The sequence below is a fragment of the Panthera pardus genome, unplaced genomic scaffold (genome assembly GCF_024362965.1).
Source record: "Panthera pardus isolate Hobbes unplaced genomic scaffold, ASM2436296v1 HiC_scaffold_27, whole genome shotgun sequence".
Taxonomy (NCBI): Eukaryota; Metazoa; Chordata; class Mammalia; order Carnivora; family Felidae; genus Panthera; species Panthera pardus.
Genome location: NW_026526843.1, coordinates 1,023,327 through 1,045,659, shown reverse-complemented (window position 1 = coordinate 1,045,659; position 22,333 = coordinate 1,023,327). Strand labels below are relative to the sequence as shown.

At 41.7% G+C, this 22,333-nt stretch overlaps 3 protein-coding genes across 6 annotated transcripts in view; 1 reads left to right on the top strand and 2 right to left on the bottom strand.

Moving 5' to 3' along the window:
• Window positions 1-319: 319 nt before the first annotated feature.
• On the bottom strand, window positions 320-9,669 carry CMC4 (C-X9-C motif containing 4). Of its 4 annotated transcripts, XM_019439362.1 has the most exons (4): window positions 9,556-9,666; window positions 9,347-9,463; window positions 2,997-3,064; window positions 320-692 (listed from the first exon to the last, which is right to left on the bottom strand). In XM_019439362.1, coding segments are annotated over exons 1-4 (336 nt in total). In that variant the 5' UTR covers window positions 9,558-9,666; the 3' UTR covers window positions 320-543. The 4 variants fall into 4 exon arrangements, with proteins under 4 accessions (XP_019294907.1, XP_019294908.1, XP_019294911.1 ...); XM_019439363.1 differs by lacking the exon at window positions 9,347-9,463 and having other exon boundaries at window positions 9,556-9,669; XM_019439366.2 differs by lacking the exons at window positions 9,347-9,463; window positions 9,556-9,666 and adding an exon at window positions 4,068-4,178.
• On the bottom strand, window positions 4,298-9,668 carry MTCP1 (mature T cell proliferation 1). The gene is made up of 5 exons (XM_019439367.2): window positions 9,556-9,668; window positions 4,921-5,072; window positions 4,631-4,801; window positions 4,498-4,549; window positions 4,298-4,412 (listed from the first exon to the last, which is right to left on the bottom strand). The coding sequence occupies exons 2-4, from the start codon at window positions 5,023-5,025 to the stop codon at window positions 4,502-4,504; spliced, it is 324 nt and encodes a 107-aa protein (XP_019294912.1). The 5' UTR covers window positions 5,026-5,072; window positions 9,556-9,668; the 3' UTR covers window positions 4,298-4,412; window positions 4,498-4,501.
• A 567-nt stretch (window positions 9,670-10,236) lies between the features above and the next one.
• Window positions 10,237-22,333, top strand: part of BRCC3 (BRCA1/BRCA2-containing complex subunit 3) — a 63,123-nt gene continuing 51,026 nt past the window's right edge. The window contains exons 1-5 of the mRNA XM_019439368.2: window positions 10,237-10,435; window positions 11,104-11,120; window positions 11,877-11,931; window positions 15,623-15,742; window positions 19,717-19,804. Of these exons, the coding sequence (XP_019294913.1) occupies window positions 10,313-10,435; window positions 11,104-11,120; window positions 11,877-11,931; window positions 15,623-15,742; window positions 19,717-19,804 (403 nt within the window). The 5' untranslated portion in view covers window positions 10,237-10,312. The remainder of the gene's footprint in view (window positions 10,436-11,103; window positions 11,121-11,876; window positions 11,932-15,622; window positions 15,743-19,716; window positions 19,805-22,333) is intronic.

Here is a 22,333-nt window from a genome sequence, read left to right as displayed (position 1 = left end):
GGGTTTTTAAAGAGGCTTCATTACATAGGCCATTGGCGATTGATTCAACCTGCAGCCCCTCTCCCCTCCCGAAAGGTGGGGGGACTGGGGGGTTGAGAGTTCCAACCCTTGAATCACACAGTTGGTTCCCCTGGCCACCAGACCCCATCCATAGGTTACTCAGGGGCTTTCCAAAAGTGACCTCATTAATGTGACAAGACACCTTTATCACTCTTATCACTTAGGAAATTCCAAGGGTTTTAGGAGCTCTGTGCCAGGAAAGGAGACAAAGACCAAATGTATATTTCTTATAAGTCACAATATCACAAGTACTAAATCACACTTTTTCACTTCACAGGTTTATTTTAGCAGCTCGGTTTTATTACATTCTACGTATTTAATATATTTATATTTCTATCCATTCTGCATAGATGGCATATTCATTAACTTTTATAGTTGACTTTTTCATTTGGTATTTGCTGCTACCTGGCCTGAAGAATCAGGAAGACAAATACAACTCGCTTGGTGGAAACATGGTGCAGCATTTCACTTGTCAGCAGAACTCTACTTTGCTGTAGGCTTCAGTGTCAGCTTTTCTTCCTCCTCATTTTCGAATCCCGAACAGACGAGAGATCTTCCCTTAGGATATCGAGCACAACACTTCCGCAGTTCTTGGATGACAGCCTGACACTTAGATTCCATGTAGTTGTTGGCTGCAAAACAGACACGCAGACCCTAGTCATGATCTCACAGAGCTAAGGCCCGGGGAGGTTCAGATCAGTGCCTCCCACTCCTTTTAACTTTCTTGTATCTCCAGACGTGGAAGAAAGAGGATGTACCCAGGTCCACTTAATTCTTTCTGATGTAGAGACCAATCAACAGGCTAATTACAAACAAAAGCACGATTTACAAAGTGGTTGAAGGAACTTTATATATCATTTCCTTTTCTTTAAAATTCATTTAATAGCTTATGTGCCCTCTTCTAGAACACCGGCGGCTGCAGAATCTCCGCAAGCTCGGAACGGTTCTTACGCTTTTCAAGGGTTGTAAACCCACCCCACGTACCCACCCACACCCTATACAACAAAGACCTGCTGGCCTGCAAAGCCTAAAATATTTACTGTTTGGCCCTTTACAGAAAATATGTGAAGACCCCTACTATACATAGACCCTATGTCAAGGAGAACTTGACCTAAAGGTTCTAGGTCAGCTGCACTTGATCTGAATCCTCTGCTGCTAAAATGGGGTGCATGGGAGTTAGTCCAGGATTAAAAAAAGAAAACAATTCATGCTGAGTGGTTGAGTCCAGACTTGGAGCCAGACCAAAGAGGTTCAAATCCTCACTGTGCCCCTTATAGTAGTGTGACCCTGGACAAGTTATATAACTTCTGTGTCAATTTCCCCATCTATAAAATGGGGGTCAATAATAGCATCTACCTCATGGATGAAAGGATTCAATGACTTAATATGTTTAAAATCCTTATGGCTGTGCTTAATGCTAACTCTTAGCCCTCCCACCCTCACTCCTCCCACACTATAGCAAGGGAGTGTCTCTACCTTGATTCTTGTTCTTCCTTAGCCATAGGTTGCTAATTCAAATAAGGTAAGAATTTATTTGGGAGAAGGAATTGTGAAAAACAGTTTTTACTTTTTCTTAAGTTTGGAGGAAGTGAAGAGGATGAATAAAGTAGCATTATCATTATACATTAATATTTTAGATTAAAAGATATTTATGGGGGCGCCTGGGTGGCTCCGTCATTTGAGCACCCTGCTTCGGCTCAGGTCATGATCTCGCAGTTCATGGATTTGAGCCCTGCATCGGGCTCTGTGCTGACAGCTCAGAGCCTGCAGCCTGCTTCGGATTCTGTGTCCCCCTCTCTCTCGCTGACCCTCTCTCAAAAGTAAATAAACATTAAAAAGATTTATGAAATATTGCTTACATCATAAAACGAAGAGTCCAAGAATGAAAGGTAAGAGTCAAAGGAAATGAACAAGAGTTTTCTTTAGTGGGGAATCTCTGGGTAAATTTGTAACATGGTTCCTTCTGACCCTTCTACATTTTCATAGGCATCCATCTCCATTAGTTAAATAATGGGAAAAATTATCAAAAGTGTCAGTTTTGAAATTCAAAAAGCCTTGTAGCTTTTTCTATCTGTTCTTCTGCCAATAATCATTTGCTGATTAAAAAAAAAAATCTTCTAGCATTTGGCCAAACTTTTTGGCCAATTTAAAACCAGGTTGGGGGAGAAAACCAAGTGGACAAATCACATCAAATATGCTTTACTTGAAATTTGCTTTTACCTTTAAGACTTAGTTGCTAACTTCAGCAGCCTAAATTCCAGTTGTTTTTTTCAACCCCCACTTCCAACCTGATTGCTTTTAAAAAGTGAGTTGTCAGCCACAATGAAGTATAACCAACACATTTAAAACTAGTCTTTTTAAAAAAGGACTTTGCTTGAGGAACCTGGGTCACTCAGTTGGTTAAGCGTCTGACTCTTGATTTTGGCTCAGGTCATGATCTCGTGGTTCATGAGTTCAAGCCCCTGTGTCGGGCTCTGCACTGACAGCACGGAGCCTGCTTGGGATTCTCTCTGACCCTCCTCCAGCTTATGCTCGCCCTTTCTCTCAAAATAAACAAACAAACATAAAAAAAGGACTTTGCTCAGCTTAGTAACTCTCAACTCTGGCTGTACATTAAAATAACCTGGTTAGCTTTTTAGACTGATTCCTGCCCAGAACCCATCCTCAGGAAGTTCGATTTAATTGTTCTAGGCAAGTGTTTAAAGCTCTTCAGGTGATTCTAATGTACAACCAGGATTGCAAACAGCAAGCTTATATCACATCACTTTTTATTTTCTGCATCTTTGATGATACAATGAGGAAAATCTTCAGGATAATTACAGAAATATTACATTTGAGAGGAGTTAATATTGTCTGCTAATAAAAAGAAAAATTGGTCTCTTGTAGTTAATTCACAGGTAAAGTGGAAAAATATAAAAAAGCATTTCACATACTACCTTGTAAACATTTCTGTATTTCACAGGCTTGTTTCTGGCACGGATCCTTCTGCGGCATATCCAGAAAACTAAAATAAGAAAAATGATTTTTATTTTGTCTTTTATCCATAAAGACTTTAAAGCCCTTATAGATGGAATTTTCTTCTGAGACAACTAGGTATGCTAGAAAACATTTGCACTAAAAAATACTCTTCCCATTCATAGGATGAATCAAGTGTATTTTTATAATATCCATTTCATTCAATTTGGAAGCTATGAGTAGCTTTACATGAAAAAAGAACCCTTGAATTCAATCAACTCATCTTGAATACTGTAAACCAATGTTGGGCTAGAGGAGCCCACTGCTCAGATCTATCATTCACAGAACCACTCTTGGTAAGTCATTAAACTCCTTGCAATTTTTCCGTATAATTCATGTGTAAATTGGGGACCATTCCTACCCAACTCCAAGCATTAATGGAAGGACTAAGTGTGATGAAATATATAAAGTACACACAATAGTGCCTGGAAGGAAGGCAGTAAGGACTCAATACATGGTAGCCGTGATTCCCAAGATGTAAAAAGTAAAAACCTTACTTTTAATGTACATAAACAGTTATGACTACTTTAACTCAGGAAATTATCAGGTAGTAAATGCTTTCCTAGGAATCAGCAATATTTGGTGCTATTATTACTTCCTGAGAAAGGTGCTAGGTAAGCAGCTAAAATATTTTTTGGAGCTCTTACAGAAACCAACTTATTTAAAATATCTATAACCAGAGAACGAATTTAAGTGCCCATGATTTTGATCGGCAACTTCTAATAATTTGAAGGCACAACTGCAGAAAGGAAAAAGGCCCAGGAGCCTTGGTAGCTAATTTCATTAATTGAAACGACCTCCTTTTGTTTCAGAGCCCCCTAAATTCTCAGTAGATCCAAGTTAGGTCAGTACTGGGATGGGAAACACCGGAGCAAAACCTCGGATATTTACAGGACGGGAGAAGGAAAGGCAGGTGAATTGCTGCAGGGCAAATAAGCGACAAATAGATGTTGATGCTGCTAGCAGCTGCTCTCTTCTCTCTAAATCAGTACCAAGTCCTTGGCGGTCAGGTGCTGACTTTTGTGGGACTCATCAGATCCCAGTTCCAGCTGATGATGTCCATGAAAGGTTCCATGGCAATTTCCAAAGGAGTCGACTTCAAGTTACGTGTCCTGACTAAGTGCTTTTGTTGACTTGCTTTCTGCCTGTGTAACCCCCTCTCTGCAGTTCCACTTGTGCTGTTGGTCATGACCCTTCCTACGCTTCTGCGTTCTTGAGCAGTTGTTCAACCCACTCCCTCCCCCCAGGCCCACAGGTGGGTGCACTGCAGTGGTGGATGAAGTGATTGCCATGTACTGAACAGAACAGAGGAGCATATCTTCCTAGAATCCCAGCACCTGGAAAAAAAATAGATCATTAAAATCACCACAGCCAAAGAGAGTGAAAAAGAAGGGAGAACGGGGGATAAATAGAAATACATACCAGGTTAATCATCAGGCAAAAGCTTAAGCAACAGCTCCTGTACTCCCCTGACCTGTCAGAAAAAGAAAAGTTTATAGAGTACTCCGTTGTAAGAGCCCCAGTACAATGGAAAATGATTAAGCAACATGGGTACCATTAAATGATGCTGGATCTGCCACAAGCGAGAGTTGTTATCCATGTAGCGCTCCTCAGGGTAGAGTTGCCACATGAGAGGTAGCTGGGAGGTAAGAAGGTGACTCGGCCTAGCTGCGTCACCTAAGGGAACCTGAACTTGCTGGACTCGTGCCCTTAGGAAACTCGTCTCCTAATGGAAAAAAAATGATCAAAAATAAAAGCAAACGTTTCAGGATACTGAGACTGGCTAGAAACCAAGTTGCTTCAAAGCAAAATCGATAAAAAAATAAGCAAAATACAAACACTTACCTCTTCCACGACGGCCACCCACGTGCGCTGGTATTCGTCGCGGTAGATACCCTCTTGGTGAACCCAGAGGTGATCGGGTGGAGCCCCTGCATCCTCTCCTGCCATTCTGGGCTTTGGGTTCCAATTCTAGCCCTGCTTTTCTCCACCTAAGCCTGCAGCACCCGCGCACAGGACACAGGTGTGACTTTTTGGGTTTGAATGAACTCGCCAGTGAGCAAGGTGACCCGGTACTAGCAACACCAACCAGAACCAAAACTCATACACGTCTACTTGCACAGCCTAAATAGAGCCGAGGCCATCTGAAGCTGCCTGCAGGACACTGAAGTGACGCTCAGCAGTGTCTTGGGTAATGCTAACTGTTGACTGCGAAGCACGCAGCTCCTCAGGAAGCCAGGCAGTGGTCTCCCAATCTTTGCATTTACAAAGCAGCATCTGACCAAGTGTGGTTAGCAACGGAGTGTGCACAGCAGGGTGCTAAGGGCACTCAATTGGGCAAGAAAGCAGTATAACAACGGACCTGGGTGTGCCGTATCTCCCAGGTAAAAGTCCCTTCCAAACAGCTCCATTTTTAAAAGATTGTGAAGGCTGAATTATGTACGTTGCTAAATTGAAATTAAAAGTTTGTTTTAAGACAAACGACCTATTTGTCAGCTTACTTAGAAAGGTTACTTATGTCAGTTGGGCATTTCCAGAAGGGGGTTTTCATGTTAGGAAAAATATTTAAGATAGCTTCATGGAATTCTAAAGCTGCAAAACACCTTGGCGATCATGGTGATTTGAGGCTGAGAGCAAATGATAGTTATCCATCTAGGTCCTTGTTTCGTTTTAGTAATGCTTCAGGATGTCACAGGAGCCCATTTCTCCATAGAGGTGTGCATTTAAATTCTGATTTCCCAAGTCAGAGGGCCAGAAAAACCCCTCTGCTTTTTGGTGTAAAGGAAGCAAAGGTACTGGGCAAAATCCTTCCATCACACAGATTAGGCTCTAACCCCATAAGGATCTCTTTGTACCTGGCTTCTACTGTCACGGCACAATTTCACTGTATTTCTACCTCTGACAGCACAGATACAGCATTGGGGGATCTGCCCCCACAGAACAAAGGCCTCCTGTTCCCCTTGGGTGGCCTTTAGGTAGAAGAGGAGCTGCCACACACCTTTGGAGGTTGTTAAGCCATTAAACTGAGATTGTCCACAGCAAATGAGATGCCAGAACAGAGGATGATGCAGCCCAGGAAAAAGCTAGAAAGAACTAACTGAGCTAAACCAAATCCTCTTTTCAAGGACAACAATCTGAGTCTGATTTTTCCCCCCTTAACAACTGTTAGTTCACCATCCCTAAAAGTAGAAAATATCTTTTATAGAGTTAGGAAATGGTCTTATCTCAGTGGTTAATTTCAGAGCATTATGGTTGCTTCAGCCATTGTATCCTGAATGGAGGTGACTCTGAGCCCATCCTAAGCTTCTAGGCCTCTCTCCTTCCAAACTCACCTAAAGTGGAACCCCTTCCCCTTCGCCAAATCCCAGTTTCTCTCAGTTATCTTGGACTTCTTCATCTTGTTCAGTTGCTACATCCTATCTGTCACCAATTCTAGGAAGCACCACTACCACTGTATTTGAGACTAATTTTCCCCTAAATACTAGGCTCATTACTAGCTCCAAAGGTTTGCTCTTGCTTTCTCCTTGCCTAAAATGCTTCCACAGGCCATTTTCTGTATGCCTTTTAGGACCACTGCAGCATTTATGTCTAAGCTCTTACTCATATTTTGGCCTCTGATTTAAATTGCCTTGCACATTTGCTTTGCTTATTTCACAAGTCCTGTCTCCCTTCAAAGACCGTATTATAAGCTCTTTGATTCACAGGAATGATACACTACTGAGCACCCCAAGTCTCAAATACTAGTCAGTGTCCTTGTGAGTAGGTGGACATATATGCTGACAAGGGAAATGGATAAATATCACATTTACAAGAGTAGAGATTGATTCTCTAGGTGTACTATATGACTACATATTTTTTGAAAGCTATTTTTTTTTCCATTTAGTAGACACAATCATTCTGCCTCTCCTCTTCCCAAGGGCTTTTGGAAAAGAGAGATAGTAAATACGAATGTTAAAATAAAGTATATTCATGTCTGGATTTTGAGTACAAAAGAAGTGTGGCCACTTAATAAAAAATAGAAACCAAGTGTTAAGGGTTTCAGTATCGTTTCAAGTTCACAGATAGATTCACTCACAGACAACCGTCAATATCCTGACATTTAAACTTGTCTTGGATGAAAAGTAAAATGTTAGTGGTTATGCTGACATTAAAAGGGAATGATTCCAGTGGTATAGAGGGCAAACAAATTGGAGATGATAGTGTGAGTTACTATGAATCACTACAAAGAGGCCCATGAGTCACTACAAAATATTCTCAGAAGAAAGGCAGTGTGATGTGCTGCTGTGACCTAAAGACCAACATGCTGGGCATCAGCAGCATGAGCCTGGGAACAAACCCCAGCACATGACCCTGGACTTGTGTGTGCTACCACTTAGACACAGCATGAAGGCCCAGTGAAAGGCAAGGGCAGTGGCCAAGGGACTGAGAAACTGCCATGTGAGCTCAAAGCACAACATCCTTACCGAAGCAGAAAGTGACTGGGAAAGCGTGAGATCAAAGACCACAAAATACCAGGTTGTAGGAATTGAGCACCATCTCTCTAAAATATCATTCCTGGAACACTTTTCCCTACCTGTCTCTTTGGTCAAATAAGTTTGGGAATCTATAGTCATAAAAGCTGTGGCAAGTTACACAGTAAGGCGACTTTATTTTGTTTACCATTTCCCGAATTTATTTGACTAGAGAACATTTTTCTGCACATGAACCTTGTTCACAAACTTCAGAACTCCTTAAACTACTATGAATCTCTTAAATACTCAAGATAAACTGAGGTACACGGTGCAATGTAATACACAGAACATAAACTTGTTTCCCTCAACTCCAAGGAATACTACCATGTGCAAATTGAAATGGATTCAAACAGTGCTTATATTAGGTTTATCATCTGTTAAGGTACTAATACAGATTGTCCCCATGGGGGTGACCTTGTGTTATGGTCAGAGACCATAGTGGCCTACATGGACTATTTACTAGTATGGCATTTCGTCAGTTATGTTTTGAATGGATGATATATAACATAGGAGGGCTTTCGTAAGGAGTATAATTCCATTTACAGGTGTTTGGACAATTTTTAAGTATTAATTACTTGAAGACACTTTAGTTGAAGTGAATTAATCACCGGATTTAATTACAATGGGTGAAGTTACTCAGAACGTGTTCACTAGAGTTAGTCTGGCCTGGGTATGAATCCTGATTTTATCAGTGACTAGCTTTGTGACTAGACAAATTAACCTGTCTAGAGTTCAGTTTTTTGAGGTGTAAAATGAGAAACAAAGAACGTATTGATCATAATCGTCAGCAGTTATTTACCACTTCTTGTATGTTTTATATGTGTATATATACATATTATATATATTATATATATATATATAATATGTGTATATATATATATATATATATAGGAAGTTGTGGACTGATTCTAATTGGAGCAGTTTCCATACAAAGGTATATCAAGGCTTAGTAGAGTGTCTAGGACATAAGTCTGCTGTAAATGTTAAGTTTTTTTTCTCCTGCAATTAAAGATTTAGAAATGTGCAATGCAGCGGCGAGTATTATGAAAGTCAGAGAATATCATTCTCGAATTTGAGAGTAACTGAGAGCAACGACAAAGGAAGGGGTGTTTTTTGTCTTGAAGGTATCTAAAGGTACTTTATAAAGTCAGAATATTCCATTGCTGAACATAATAATGAGAAGAATGGCCATCCTTGTCCTATTCCAGCAGGGCATATTCGCCATGAACAGTATCTGGAAATAATATATGGTGTAAACTTGACACTTTAGAGACAAAATGTAGATGGGTCCAATGTAATCGCACACTTGAAGTTTTGTCCCATATCCATGAGTATCAGAATGAATCATGGACACAGGTGCCATGTGAACCTTAAGCATTAGGTCAAAATGGAGGTTGGTGGCATATATGTGACAGGTAATCCCAGTGGATGTGGGCCCTATCTGTGGTGGGGAGAGTTGGGTTGGAACTGACTTCGGAGAAAAGAGCAAAGCATCAACACCTCTTCAAGTGGAACGTTGGGAATGTTCCCTTTCCAGTACTGCCATGTCTGCCTGGCTTCAACACTACACAGGGAATCGAGAAGCAGATCAAAGAAACATAAACACTGATGGGCTGTGGAGGCGGCAAGGCATAGATTTTCCTTTGCTTTAGAATGGTTCCTCACATCCACGTGTCATTCCTAAGCTTGGGAGTGGAAAGATCTGTACTTTTACCCGTGGCACGTTTGCCATTCCTGAAAAGAAAAGGACTTTTACGTACAGTTTCACCATATCTGATATCATCAGGACAAGGAGAGAGCTGAGGACACTTGTAGTGTGGATATGGGCTGCGATACATCCGACCTTCGGTGAAAGCTCACGTCCCCCATTCCCGTCCCTGTATCAAACAAGCAGGTACCTAAAAGCCAAGCTTCAGAGTGATACTTTTTCCGATACAGTATAGCACTGTTTCTGGAAGAGGTTACTCACATGAATATAATGTTTCTTGGGCTACTTAATCCGCCTCAGGAGCCGCGAGGCTAAAACTTCCAGGTCCCCCGCCCTGGGCCACTCAAGGCAGGATCGGGACGTGAGCCTGGGGCGGGCCGAGGTCACCCGAACCGAAGTTAGGAGGCGAGGGCCGGCAACCGGAAGTGCTCCGGGGAGAGTTGTACGAGATTCGGGGCCGTAACTTGGAAGCAAACCGAAATAAAATAAAACCTGAACTGTCTTAGGACCCAATTTCAACCGAGCGTCCCCCGGACTCAGGAGGCCGGCGCGCGCGGCGAGGCCGCCTTAAAGGGCTGTCCCCGGAGCGTGTAGGCCGCGTACGGCTCTCTTCGGCGGGCGGGCAAAATGGGCGCGGGCGCTCGACAGGCGCCGGCCCGGCCGCCCGGGCGCCGCTCACAGACCACGTCCGCCCGCGGCCCTCGAGCGCCGCCTCCCTGCCGACCCCGCCACCCGGCCTGACGCCCCGACCGCGGCCGGCTACCGCCCTCCGCCCGACGGCCACGCCCGCCCCGACCGGCGCGGGCGTCTCCCAGGTGCCGCCGGGCCGGCCCCGCCCGGCCCCCGCGCCCCGAGCCCCGCCTCCGCGCGCCCGCCTCGCGCCCCGCCCCCACCACCCCGCCCCGCCCCGCCCCGCCCGCGCTCCTCAAGCCCCGCCCCCGCGGAACCCGCGCTCCGGAGCACCCGGTTGGCCAGGCCCGAGTGGGCCCGAGGCGGACGTGAGCGCGGCCGGACCAAGATGGCGGTGCAGGTGGTACAGGCGGTGCAGGCGGTTCATCTGGAGTCGGATGCTTTCCTGGTTTGTCTCAACCATGCTCTGAGCACAGAGAAGGAGGAGGTGATGGGGCTGTGCATAGGGGAGGTGAGTAGCGCAGTTAGCCTGGCCGGAACCCTGCTGAGCAGTCCCAGTGCGGCCCCGGGGTGGGTGCCGGCAGCGCCCGGGACTGCGGGGGCCACAGGCACCCCGGACTCAGATCCTTGGACTGATCCTCCGGATGGTCCCGGAGTGAGGACTCCGTTTCCTTTGTGTCTTCACGCTTCTTTGGCTTCCCGCAACCCCCCAGCGACCTGCATAAGCCTCCGGGTGGGCCTTGTAGTTTCCCTTCTAGTCTGTGCTTTTCTTTACATCTGGATTTACCACCCCATTGACCAAAACCGCAAGTCAGGCCATAAAGACATTAGAGCATAACGAGGACAGCACCGTATTACAAAGCAACCAACCACGATCAGTACCCCTTCTCTCGCATCCAGTCTTCTTTCTGGAAGGCTTCTGGAAAGCCTTCGAACTGTATTTAGACAACCACAGAGAGAAGACGGTTGCAAAGACGCAAAGGTTTCCGCTGGCTTAAGTGTTGCACAGGGACTAAAGAGGATGAGGAAATACAGCTTAGTTGTTTACAATCCAAAAATAAGAATCCTCCAGTTGTTCATGCCTCCCTACAGAAACACGTGACCCAATTTTCATATAATCTGCATCCATGTACATCAAACTAGTGATCAATAATGTTTTCTGCTTTCTCCCCACTCTAGTTGAATGATGACACAAGGTAAGATTATATTTCTTTACTGATACCTTTTGACCTATGTTATTCTTAACTGAAACATTACAAGTTTTGCAATATTGTATACGATTTGTATTTTAACTTACCATTATGAGTCTGGAGCCCCCCTACTGATACACTTTGAATTTCACTCCAACCCTGAATGTTGGTTTCCACCTTACTTCCTAGTACGAGTGCTGTCGGTTTATATACATATGACCTTATGTGAAAAATGTGGGTGGGAATACCAACACGATAACTGAACCTGTGAAAACTCTTACAATTGTTCACTGATACGGTGCTCCTACCTTCTTTTTCCTTGATTGATATATTTTACATTCTCTGCCCCCTGAAACAACAATGAAATACAGGTAATTTTCTTTCTGGCATGTGATATGCAGTATTAAAAGACATTTCCCCTTATTAACCCATTCCTTCCTTTAAATGGTCAAGGGCTTTCTGCTTCCCCTTACAGCACCCTTCAGTGATCTCAGAAATGCCCAGTAGCTTGAATGCGTCACTTGGCAAAAGCTTTGGGTTACCTTTATTTCAGTTTCAAACAGTAGCAAGCCCACCTCCTCAATACCCAGGATTCTATGCATTTGGCTTTGCCAGTGAACACACTATACACTTAGCCACTCTTCCTTTGTCTCTGATCAAGTTTTCATTGCAAAAACTGCTAAACCTGTTACTTTGCTTTAATACCTTTTTATATTACAAACCTCAGTTCCCCCTTTTTTTTTTCTAATTTATTCCCAAAAGGAGTGACTCCAAATTTACATATACCGGAACTGAATTGCGCACAGTTCCTGAAAAGGTATGTGTGCTAGAATTTTGCATGATGGAAACTTGCCATTGGGAAGGGATTTCTGTCCTCACATGGATGATCTCAGCCAGGGATTAATCTGGTTTGTGCAGGCCCACATTTTTGGCTGGGTACACTGTTCTCTCTAGTAAAATCAGCTGAAGAGTCTACTCACTAAGAATGGACCTAATTTTCTACTCCTTGTAGCAAATTCAGATCAGTACTCACTCTCAGCTCTCCTCCTTGCTGTCATCTGTCTGCCTGTTTTCTGGCCCCTCTCCCACCCTCCTTGAGACATCTCACTGGTACACTGCCTTGAGATCTGGTTCACATCACTGTTGTCATCTCCTTATCCCAAATCCCAGTACCTACTCAGGCAGCCCCTCTCTTACAAGCTAATTATTCACAGTTCATAATTGATAGTCTACCTTGACTCTTCTCCTGTCTACAATTCCACCTCACCTTTTCTGACACGCTCTAGCTTTCACAATCTGGTATAATGCTTCTCAAGCTAATTCTGATATAGGGCCATTTCATTCATTTTCCAGTATGTTGCAAACCAATGCCTTTGAAAAATACAATAAAAGTCAGTTATGCCTTCCTACCAAGCACATGACAGACATGATAAAAACCATCAGGCAACAACTCCATCTACTTATTACCCCTATATCCAAACTTTTCCATGTTGACCACTCTGCCTCCTTTCTTACAGATTCTTCACAGACCTTGCTTATCAAATATCCTCTCTTCTGAGTCTTCAACCTTTTCCTGTCATCTGGCTTTTTACCCTTTTGGATACGAATGTGCTTAAATTACTCTCATTTTCAGAAACAACAGAAAAATAACTTTTTAATCCCACATATTCCTGTAGTCACTACTCTTATATCCTTCTCTGAATAGTCAGACTTCTTAAAAGGGTAGACTATAATCATGATTATTTCTTTACCTTCTCCAGTCACACACACCAAGGTCTGGTTTCCAATTCTGTCTCGCCAGCCACCTCACCATTGCTACTATATCAGGTGATGACATCTTGGGGCTTATCTTCATCTTTCTCCTTGAAACTCTCATAGGGTTTTTTGTTTGTTTTTGTTGTGTCTCTCTATCATTGTAAATGGCAAGATTTCTTTCCTTCTGATGACTGACTAATATTTCATTGTATACATATACACACCACATATTCTTTATCCACTTGTCAGTCAGTGGACATTTGGGCTCTTTCCATAATTTGGCTATTGTTGATAATGCTGCTGTAAACATCAGGGTGCATGTATCACTGGGGGAATTATTAAGTTAATAAATGGAAAGCATTTTTCCAAGTGCCGGACACATGGAAATATTGTGCCATTCTGATTGCTGTTGTTAATATCCAGTCCTAGCTTTCCATTTATTAACTTAATAATTCCCCCAGTGATACATGCACCCTACTGCTTATTTCAAGTTTAGGTCAACACAGGCATGTTAAATTAACATGTTCAAAACTGAACCTTCGTCTTCTTCAATCCCACTCCTCCAACATTTGTCATGCCACAGTAGTTCCCAAGCCTGGGGGCACCTTGGAATTACCCTGTAACCTTTACAAAATTCTGATGCCAACTTCCTTGGTCTGGGGGTGAGACCTAGGCAGCAGGAGTTTGAAAAACTCCCCAGGTGATTCTAATGTGCAGCCCTGTTTGGAAACCTTGTTGCCATTCAGAACCGTAAATTGCCCTCATGTTGTTTCCAATGCTTCATCCCAGCTGTTTCTACCTTACTGGAGGTCCTTATTGCTTCTTTTCTTGAATATTTGCTAGCCTCTCCACAGTCTCCTTGCCAGATTTTCCCCAAGGAAGGCTGGGAAAGCCATATTTTGCTGGCCTTTGTTCTATATGAAGATAGAGGAGCAAAAGGAACTTTTGAGACTGAAAAGGTATAGAGGCCAGTCTAGCTAAGCTAGAATATCTTATTTCTTATGTGACTGTCACTGTAACAGGCTTCCTCAAGCCCTTCAGCTACCTGTGGCTTTCAGGGACATCTATCAGACCTTAGTTGCCTTTATTTATGCTTATGTTGTTTTTCATCTGTTCCTGGGCTGGTCTTGCCATCCTGAACTTCACTTGCTCATTCCTCTAGGCACTGAAACCCTCTCAGCCTATAGAGACAGAAAAAAGTCACCCTGTGCCTCAACTCCTACTAAAATACATTCTTAATCTTAATGGTGTAATTTTATTTTTCAAGAGTCCATGTCCTCATTTGGAATTCTGTGTCAATTTGTACTGGCCAAATAGATGTTAAGCTTCATGAGTTCAGTGACCTTATCTTTTTAGTAGATGTTGGCATGGCATATCTTTTTCCATCCTTTTATTTTTGGTCTTTTTGTGTACTGACATGTAAAGTGTGTTTCTTGGGGCTCTTGGGTGGCTCACTTGGTTAAGGGTCCAACTTCAGCTCAGGTTATCATCTCACAGTTTGTGGGTTCGAGCCCCATGTCAAGCTCTGTACTGACAGCTCGGAGCCTGGAGCCTGCTTCAGATTCTGCATCTCCCTCTCTCTCTGCCCCTCCCCTGCTCATGCTCTGTCTCTCTCTCTCAAAGAATAAATAAACATTAAAATAAAGAACCTCCTTTCCGATTTCACTCTTATCCCTGCAACATCTGCAAGTGTCACACCCATCTTTTCCCATGAAACTCTTGAACCATTTCATTCTTCTGCTTTTCACTCCTCTGCTCCCTCTGCCCACACTGTTCCTTGCCTTTATTTACGTCCTCCCCTGCTACATCGGCTTATCTTCCTTCCTTCCTTCATGATCCTTTCTAAACTTAGATCTGCTTTCTGTGTTCCACTGAGTTTCAACCTTGAAATTTTAGAGCTAAACTTGACAACTTCCTTTCCTCTATCATCCATGGGCCACTAAGCTAACAAATCTTGTGGATTCTTCCTTCTTAATGAATCTCAAATCTGTTTCTTCCATGTCTGCTATGTACTTAGTCCAGTATTTTATCATTATCCCACATTCAGACTCTCTGAAACAATATTCTTCTGGCTCATCTTGCAGATCATGGTATTTGAGGCCCTGTATAGTTTTACTCTAACTTTTCTTAGCCTTACTATCATTCCACCTCAAGTTCTCTGTTTAAACCAGTTGGCCAACTTGTCTCCCAAACATTTCACTCATATCCATTTGGCATCTAGAGAAGTTCTGTACACACCCACGCACACATATATGCATGCATGCACATACACACACACTACACTCAGAGCAGTTGGGAAATTGTACACTTGTCAGCCTATGAAGACTTTTTTCTAATCTAAGTGACTCCATTCCTCTGCTCTTGTATTGATTTACTACATTACTTCATTTTAGTTTCTGGTATGATACTTGCTGCTTAACCAAATTGTTAGCATTTTGAACACTTGGATTGTCTGCACTCTGTATCCTTTTCTGTGAGAGTAACTCACCCATCGTTGTAAATCAAATGATTATTACTGGATCATTCAAAAAGCTCTTCCTTCATTCAAATATTAGCCTTTATATTTTGTTTTGAAATGCACATATCAAGGTTGGATGTCTTTTATTTGACATATTCTCTTATTTATGATAAAAATTTGCAGTTTTCTAAATAGAATTTTTAACCTAATCATGTAATTCAATGCAATTGTATAATTGCAGGGAAACATGTTACTGCAGAGACAGAAGTAAATATTTCTATGGATTTTCCTCCAGGTTGACACCGTCAGAATTGTTCACATTCATTCTGTCATCATCTTGCGACGTTCTGATAAGAGGAAGGATCGAGTGGAAATTTCTCCAGAGCAGCTGTCTGCAGCCTCAACAGAGGCAGAGATATCCTTACTGGTCATTAAGACGCTTTCATGCTATTACAGGTGCTGGGACTTCCAGGCCAGGCTCCTCTGTCTCCTGCCTAAGGAGATTTCACAGGTTTTCTTCCTGGTGACTCTCTCCCAGTTCGCATATTTACCTGTGAGAGCAAATTGTTTGCTTCATCAGAATTTCTTTCCATTTTTCCTTTTGAGTGGCTTTTATTGGAAAAATTAGAAATTTCTAACGTTCCTGCTCTTAAATGCCAGACGATCCCAGGGTCAAGTATTGTGACAGTGATCTCTGTGGGGCAGTTCCCTCCTCCTTCCTTTCATTCCCCCATTGCTCCTCTCCAGTCTGCTCTGCCCACCTCCCCTCACCCCAAGTTTTCCATGATTTAATTTCCAGGCCCTTGACTATCTTAGTCTCTATTCATTGGAGTTGAGGCTGCCTCTCAAAAAAAAATGCATTGCTGAAAACTGAATGCAATATTCCATGCTAAATATAACCAAAAGTAATCAAATGGGAAATTTTCTTCCTATGGTCAGGACTTCATATGTCAGCTATAGCAACTTAAATTTGCATCAATGGCTTTTAGTAATTCATTGGTTTTTTGTTTTTTTTTTTTTGATTAAATTTATGTTGTCAATTAAAAAGTAACTTTTAAAACTAGGTGGTTCATATGCATAGTATAAACTTTCAAAGGTACAAAAACGTGTGAAAAGTAAATATTTCTCTCCAATGTCTATGTCCCAGTACCCTCATGGTCTGTCCCTGGACATAACCAGGGTTATCAGGTTTTCATGTATCCTTACAGGCAAATTCTGAGCATACAGAAACATACATGAATATTTTCTTTTTTTAAAAAAACTATTTAACACACACATATATATATAATTATATATAATAAATGTTATATATTATATATATATTATATACTATCTATAAATGGTAACATAATGATATATGTATATTATATATATATGATAGCTCATGACATTGCCTAACAGCGTATCTAGACAATCGTTTACATCACTATATAGAGATACCTCATTCCGTTGTGTGCAAATTGTAGCCCCGGGTGACTTTTCTGGCCTCACACACATGTTTAGGCTCTCTGTAACCTGCTGGACAGCACTGTAACCTTGCACACACTGCATTTCACAGACATGCACATGTACATGTATGATGGAGTCCTGGAGGGTTTCCCCTCCAGCAGTGTGCGAGAGTGCCTGTTTCCCTGAACCTTCACAAACACTGTGGGTTATCAGAGCTTTTTGTTTTTGTGCTGCCAGGGCACAGTACTTGTGTTAAGGAAATTAGCTCTTTGTGATAAGGATACTGATTTTTCTCAGCTTATTCATGATGTATGTATATTTCTCCAATCAAATTGTTTTTGCCTTTTTATATAATCAGATGTATCAATCTCTTACATACGTTTTGCAATCTTTTTTTAAACTCTATTTTGAAATAATTATAGATTCGTGGTAAGTTGCAAGAATAGTATAGAAAGGTCTTTGTACCCTTCACCCAGTTTCCTCCAAATGCTACATCTTAAATCATTGACAATACAACATGGAAACCAGAAAACTGACATTGATACGATGGGTGTCATTCTATGCCATTTTGTCACGTGTGTAAATATATGTGACCACCACAGTAGTCAAAATGCCGACTTGTTTCATCACCATATAGATTTGTCTCATGCTCCCTGTGTATAAGTCATGCTCACCCCGTCAAGCTCTGGCTCCAACTCTTGTTCTCCATCTCCCAGAACACAAGTGTATAAAAGTGTTTATAATTGTGCTTATATATTATAAGTTTGAGATATACTCCCAAGATGGGGGGTGACTGGATACACTGTTGCATGTTACTGCATGCATTGACATTACAATGTAATTGACATTACAATGACTCTCTGTTAAGAATTTACTAAACATCTTGTGTGCTCTTCACTGCTGTTGGAGGCGGAATTCCCTCAATGTGCAGTTGAAAAAAATGGGTTTAGAGAAGTTAAGTAACCTCTTTTTGCATCTAAAAATAAAAAAAAAATATATTTAAAAAGTATTCTTTCTCAGATTTTGTTGTATAGAAAGGATTATTTTGTTTTAACATAGTGATTTGCAGGAAAACAAATCAGCATTTTGTAAGATAGCAAAGCAGCAGCAGAAAGGGACAGTGTCTTATTTCTAAGTTGATTTCTTGTATCAAATTAGAGCATCAGATAGAGTTATGGGAAATTTTTGTCTCTTGGACAAAGGAAGAAAATATTCTCTTGCAGTATATTTCTTGACACATGAGGAGACCAAAGTAGGGGTCTTTGTTCATTTGGTCTCTGAAACCACCCTAATTGCTATTGTTGATACTGGCAGGCTGCCAGAGAGAAATGAGTTTTTAAAATCTTGTATTTCTTTTTCAAAAATGTGAGTATGATGGAGCTAGAGAGAGGATTGAAGATTTACTCACCTTGATAATATGAGTTCCAAAGATTTAGACAAGCTACTTTTCAGATAGCGCAGTGATAAGTATTTGAGTGATCAAACATTAGTAAATTGGATTAAGAGGATGTAACTATTTACAGTAATGGAAGCCAAATGGAGTCTAGTTTTACTTTTTATTTATTTATATTTTTAAAGTTTATTTATTTTTGGGAGAGATAGTGCATGCACGCAAATTTGGGAAAGGCACAGGGAGGGAGAAAGAGTTTCTCAAGCAGGTTCCACGCTGTTAGCAAGGTCATGACCTGAGCCAAAATCAAGAGTTGGAACTTAACCAACTGAGCCACCCAGGTGCTCCTTATTTATTTACTTTATTTATTTATTAAAAAATTTTTAATGTTTATTCATTTTTTGGGAGACAGAGAGACAGAGCACAAGCAGGGGAGGGGCAGAGACAGAGGGGGACACAGAATCCGAAGCAGGTTCCAGGTTCTGAGCTGTCAGCACAGAGCCCAATGCAGGGCTTGAACTCAGACTGCAAGATCATGACCTGAGCTGAAGTCGGATGCTCAACCGACTGAGCCACCCAGGCGCCCCTTTATGTACTTATTTTTTTTTAACAATTTTTTAAAATGTTTATTTTTTTGAGAGAGAGTGAGAGACAGAGCTTGAGACGGGAATGGCAGAGAGAGAGGGAGACACAGAATCTGAAGCAGGCTCCAGGCTCTGAGCTGTCAGCACAGAGCGCGATGCGGGGCTCGAACTCACAAGCTATGAGATCATGACCTGAGCCGAAGTCAGATGCTCAACTGAGTGAGCCACCCAGGTGCCCTTTATGTACTTATTTTTAAAGTAATCTGTACACTTGACTTGGGGCTTGAACTCACAACCCTGGGATCAAGAGTTGTGTGCTCTAGGGACTGAGCCAGCCAGGTGCCCCAAATTGATTCTATTTTTAAAGTTTATTTATTTATTTTTGAGAGAGGGAGAGTGAGGGTGCAGGGGAGGGGCAAAGACAGGGAGAGAGAGAATCCCAAGCAGGCTCCATCCACGCTGTCAGTCCAGAGCCCAATGCAGGGCTTGAACTCACAAACTGTGAGACCATGATCTGAGCCAAAATCAAGAGTTGGACGCTTACCTGACTGAACTACCTAGGTGCCCCAATTCTATTTTTTTTTAAGTTTATTTATTTATTTTGAGTGAGAGCACAGGAGGGGCCAAGAGAGAGGGGTAGAGAGAATCCCAAGTAGGCTCCCCGCTGTCAATGTAGAGCCCAACGCAGGGCTCAAACTCCCAAACCATGAGGTGATGACCTGAGCCAAAATCAAGAGTCGGACAGTCAACCAATGGAGCCAGCCAGGTGCCCCCTGATTCTATTTTAAAAAAAAAATACTTTTGGCTTTAAACGGGAGGTCTGAGAAATTCTGGGCATTGACCTTATTTCATTCTTTTATTGATATTAAATTGGACTAGGTTTATTTTAAACCTCAGAATGCTTTCTGAGCCCATAAGCATCACAGATTTTGTTCCCACAAGTTGAAAATACCTTGACAGACACACAGGTTGGCTGAACTAACAGGTCGCCCCATGAGAGTTGTGGGCTGGTATCATTCCCATCCCCATATAACTGTTTGGCCTTCACATGTTGGTAAGTATTATGGGCTTGCAGTGTTTATTGTCTTTAGCAATCAGTATCACCTTTCCTTCTCCATTACATGAACTACAGTTATTTTAAACCATACTTTATCCTTAAACAGCTGCCCTTGTCCATGACCCTGGGATCATGACGTGAGCCCAAATCAAGAGTCAGATGCTCAACTGACTGAGCCACCCAGGCACCCTGTCGTATTGTTTTTGGCAGAGCTAAAATTTCAGTACTCCATTTTGACTGTATTCATGAAACCACAACTAACTAAAACCTGACAATTGGCTGATACCTCAAAAAATTTTAAATTGTAACTGAAAATTGCTGATTGCTGAATACCACTGTCCAGTACCCTCCCATTTGGAATACTCAAAGGTGTCAGGTGTGAAAGTTACAAAATTGAGGTTTAACACATATTCCATCCTAGCTGTTGGGGCTCTCAACCTGCCTCCTCATCCCTCTAATCAGTGTAATGTAACAGAATTCTTATCTCTTTTTTTTCCTGCTTTTCCTGAGTCATGGTGATTTTTGGTGTCTACCTGACTCTTTTTTTTAAGGTTTTATTTATTTATTTTGAGGTGGGGGGAAGGAGAGACAGAGAGAGAGAGAGAGAGAGAGAGAGAGAGAATATGAATCCCAAGCAGGCTCCATGCTGTCAGATCAGAGCCTGACATGGGGCTCGAGCCCACAAACCATGAGATCATGACCTGAGCCAAAATCAAGAGCTGGACAGTGAACCAAGTAACCCAGGTGCCCCAAAGGTTGTTTTCATGGCTATAAATGTAGTCCTGTAAAACCGTAATATCACTGAATAAATTCAGTGTTTGATTTTATCTAACTTCTACTCAAAAATAATTGCTATTTTCCTGCCACCCATTAACACTAAAATCAGATTTGCTTCTAATTTCTCCCATGGTAGTACCATCAGCCAGAAAGGAAGAAGTACCAACCATTAATGAAGGAAAGGTTAGAGAGTATATATTCCTGAACAATATTGTCACTATGGTAATAAGTTAGAATGGAAAATTTTCTGGTAAAAAAAAGAAACTCTAAGAGCTTAGGGAAAAAACTATCAGTCTCTGAACTGGAACACCCAAAAGGTGTTCAGAATTCAGAGAATGATTGAGTTTTCTCCTCAGGGGCAACAGATCCAAGCTGTTAAACAAGAACCTAGGGAGGCATTTGCAATGTAGCAGTAAGAGCAGTAGGGCATGTGACATCTTTACAAAAGGCAGTTAGGAAAACAAGGGTATTGCAGAATGTAACTGAACAAAAAAATCAGCTAAATAGTGAAAATGATTAAGGAACCAAATGAAAAGACTTTAACACAAAGTAAATTTGGAGACTAGAGCATTGAGATCTTATCTTGAAAATAATAATATCTAACTGGGTAAGAAAAAGGAATAAATAACAAAACGGAATAAAGTCTATGCTCAAAGATGCTTTTAAGAGTGTTAATTTTCTTTCTAAACTGCAGATGGGAAAAAAAAAATTAAAAAAAAAAAAATAAGGGGCGCCTGGGTGGCGCAGTCGGTTAAGCGTCCGACTTCAGCCAGGTCACGATCTCGCGGTCTGTGAGTTCGAGCCCCGCGTCAGGCTCTGGGCTGATGGCTTGGAGCCTGGAGCCTGCTTCCGATTCTGTGTCTCCCTCTCTCTCTGCCCCTCCCCTGTTCATGCTCTGTCTCTCTCTGTCCCAAAAAATAAATAAAAAACGTTGAAAAAAAAAAATTAAACTGCAGATGGGAAGGTCAGAGAGTTATCACACCAGGAGAGTTGGGAACAGCAGCTTTGGATTCTGTTAGGGGGCAAGTCTGTTAGACTCTCCTTTCAGTCACCAGTTGAGAGACTACTTAAGAGATCTTCCCTGTGCCACAGTTTTGTCACTGCAGAAAAGGGGAACATGTTATCAGAGTAGTATATGAAATCATGTATAAGTCATTCTGTCCCATGCTCAGCACGATAACAAAGATACCAAAGCATTTATCCATAGAACTCAACATGGAGAGAGCATGAGTAAATATTTAAAGTTGAATGGCAGACAGCATTGGAAGGATTTACAAGAACATTGAGGTCACAAAACTATAGGTAAAACTAAAGAAAAAAATCATCTCCCAACTAAACTGGTGTTCATGATGACTAGATTGTTGTGTAATTCCAGAGCCTAAGGAATTGTGTAGATACAAAGATGTATAGGTCATCTCCAAATGGTTGTTCAAGAATTAAGTCAAGCAGGTGTCCTGTGTTAGCAAGTCCTGGAAAAAAATGAGTGATGATTTAAAGTATGTATAGTAAGTATGTTCAGTGGGAAAAATATTTCAAGCTACATTCAAGAATGACAAGTGAGAAGGAGTGAAATGAAAATGTTTTTTTGTTAAGAGGTAGAGAGAGGGAGGTGACAATGGTTGTGTGTGTGTGTGTGTGTATGAAGAATTTTAATGTGTTTTATGATAAGGTAGTTAGTATAATTAAAGTTCCAGTAGGTTAGAATGGTTATTACATAAATGATTATTCAACAAATTTATAGGATACCTG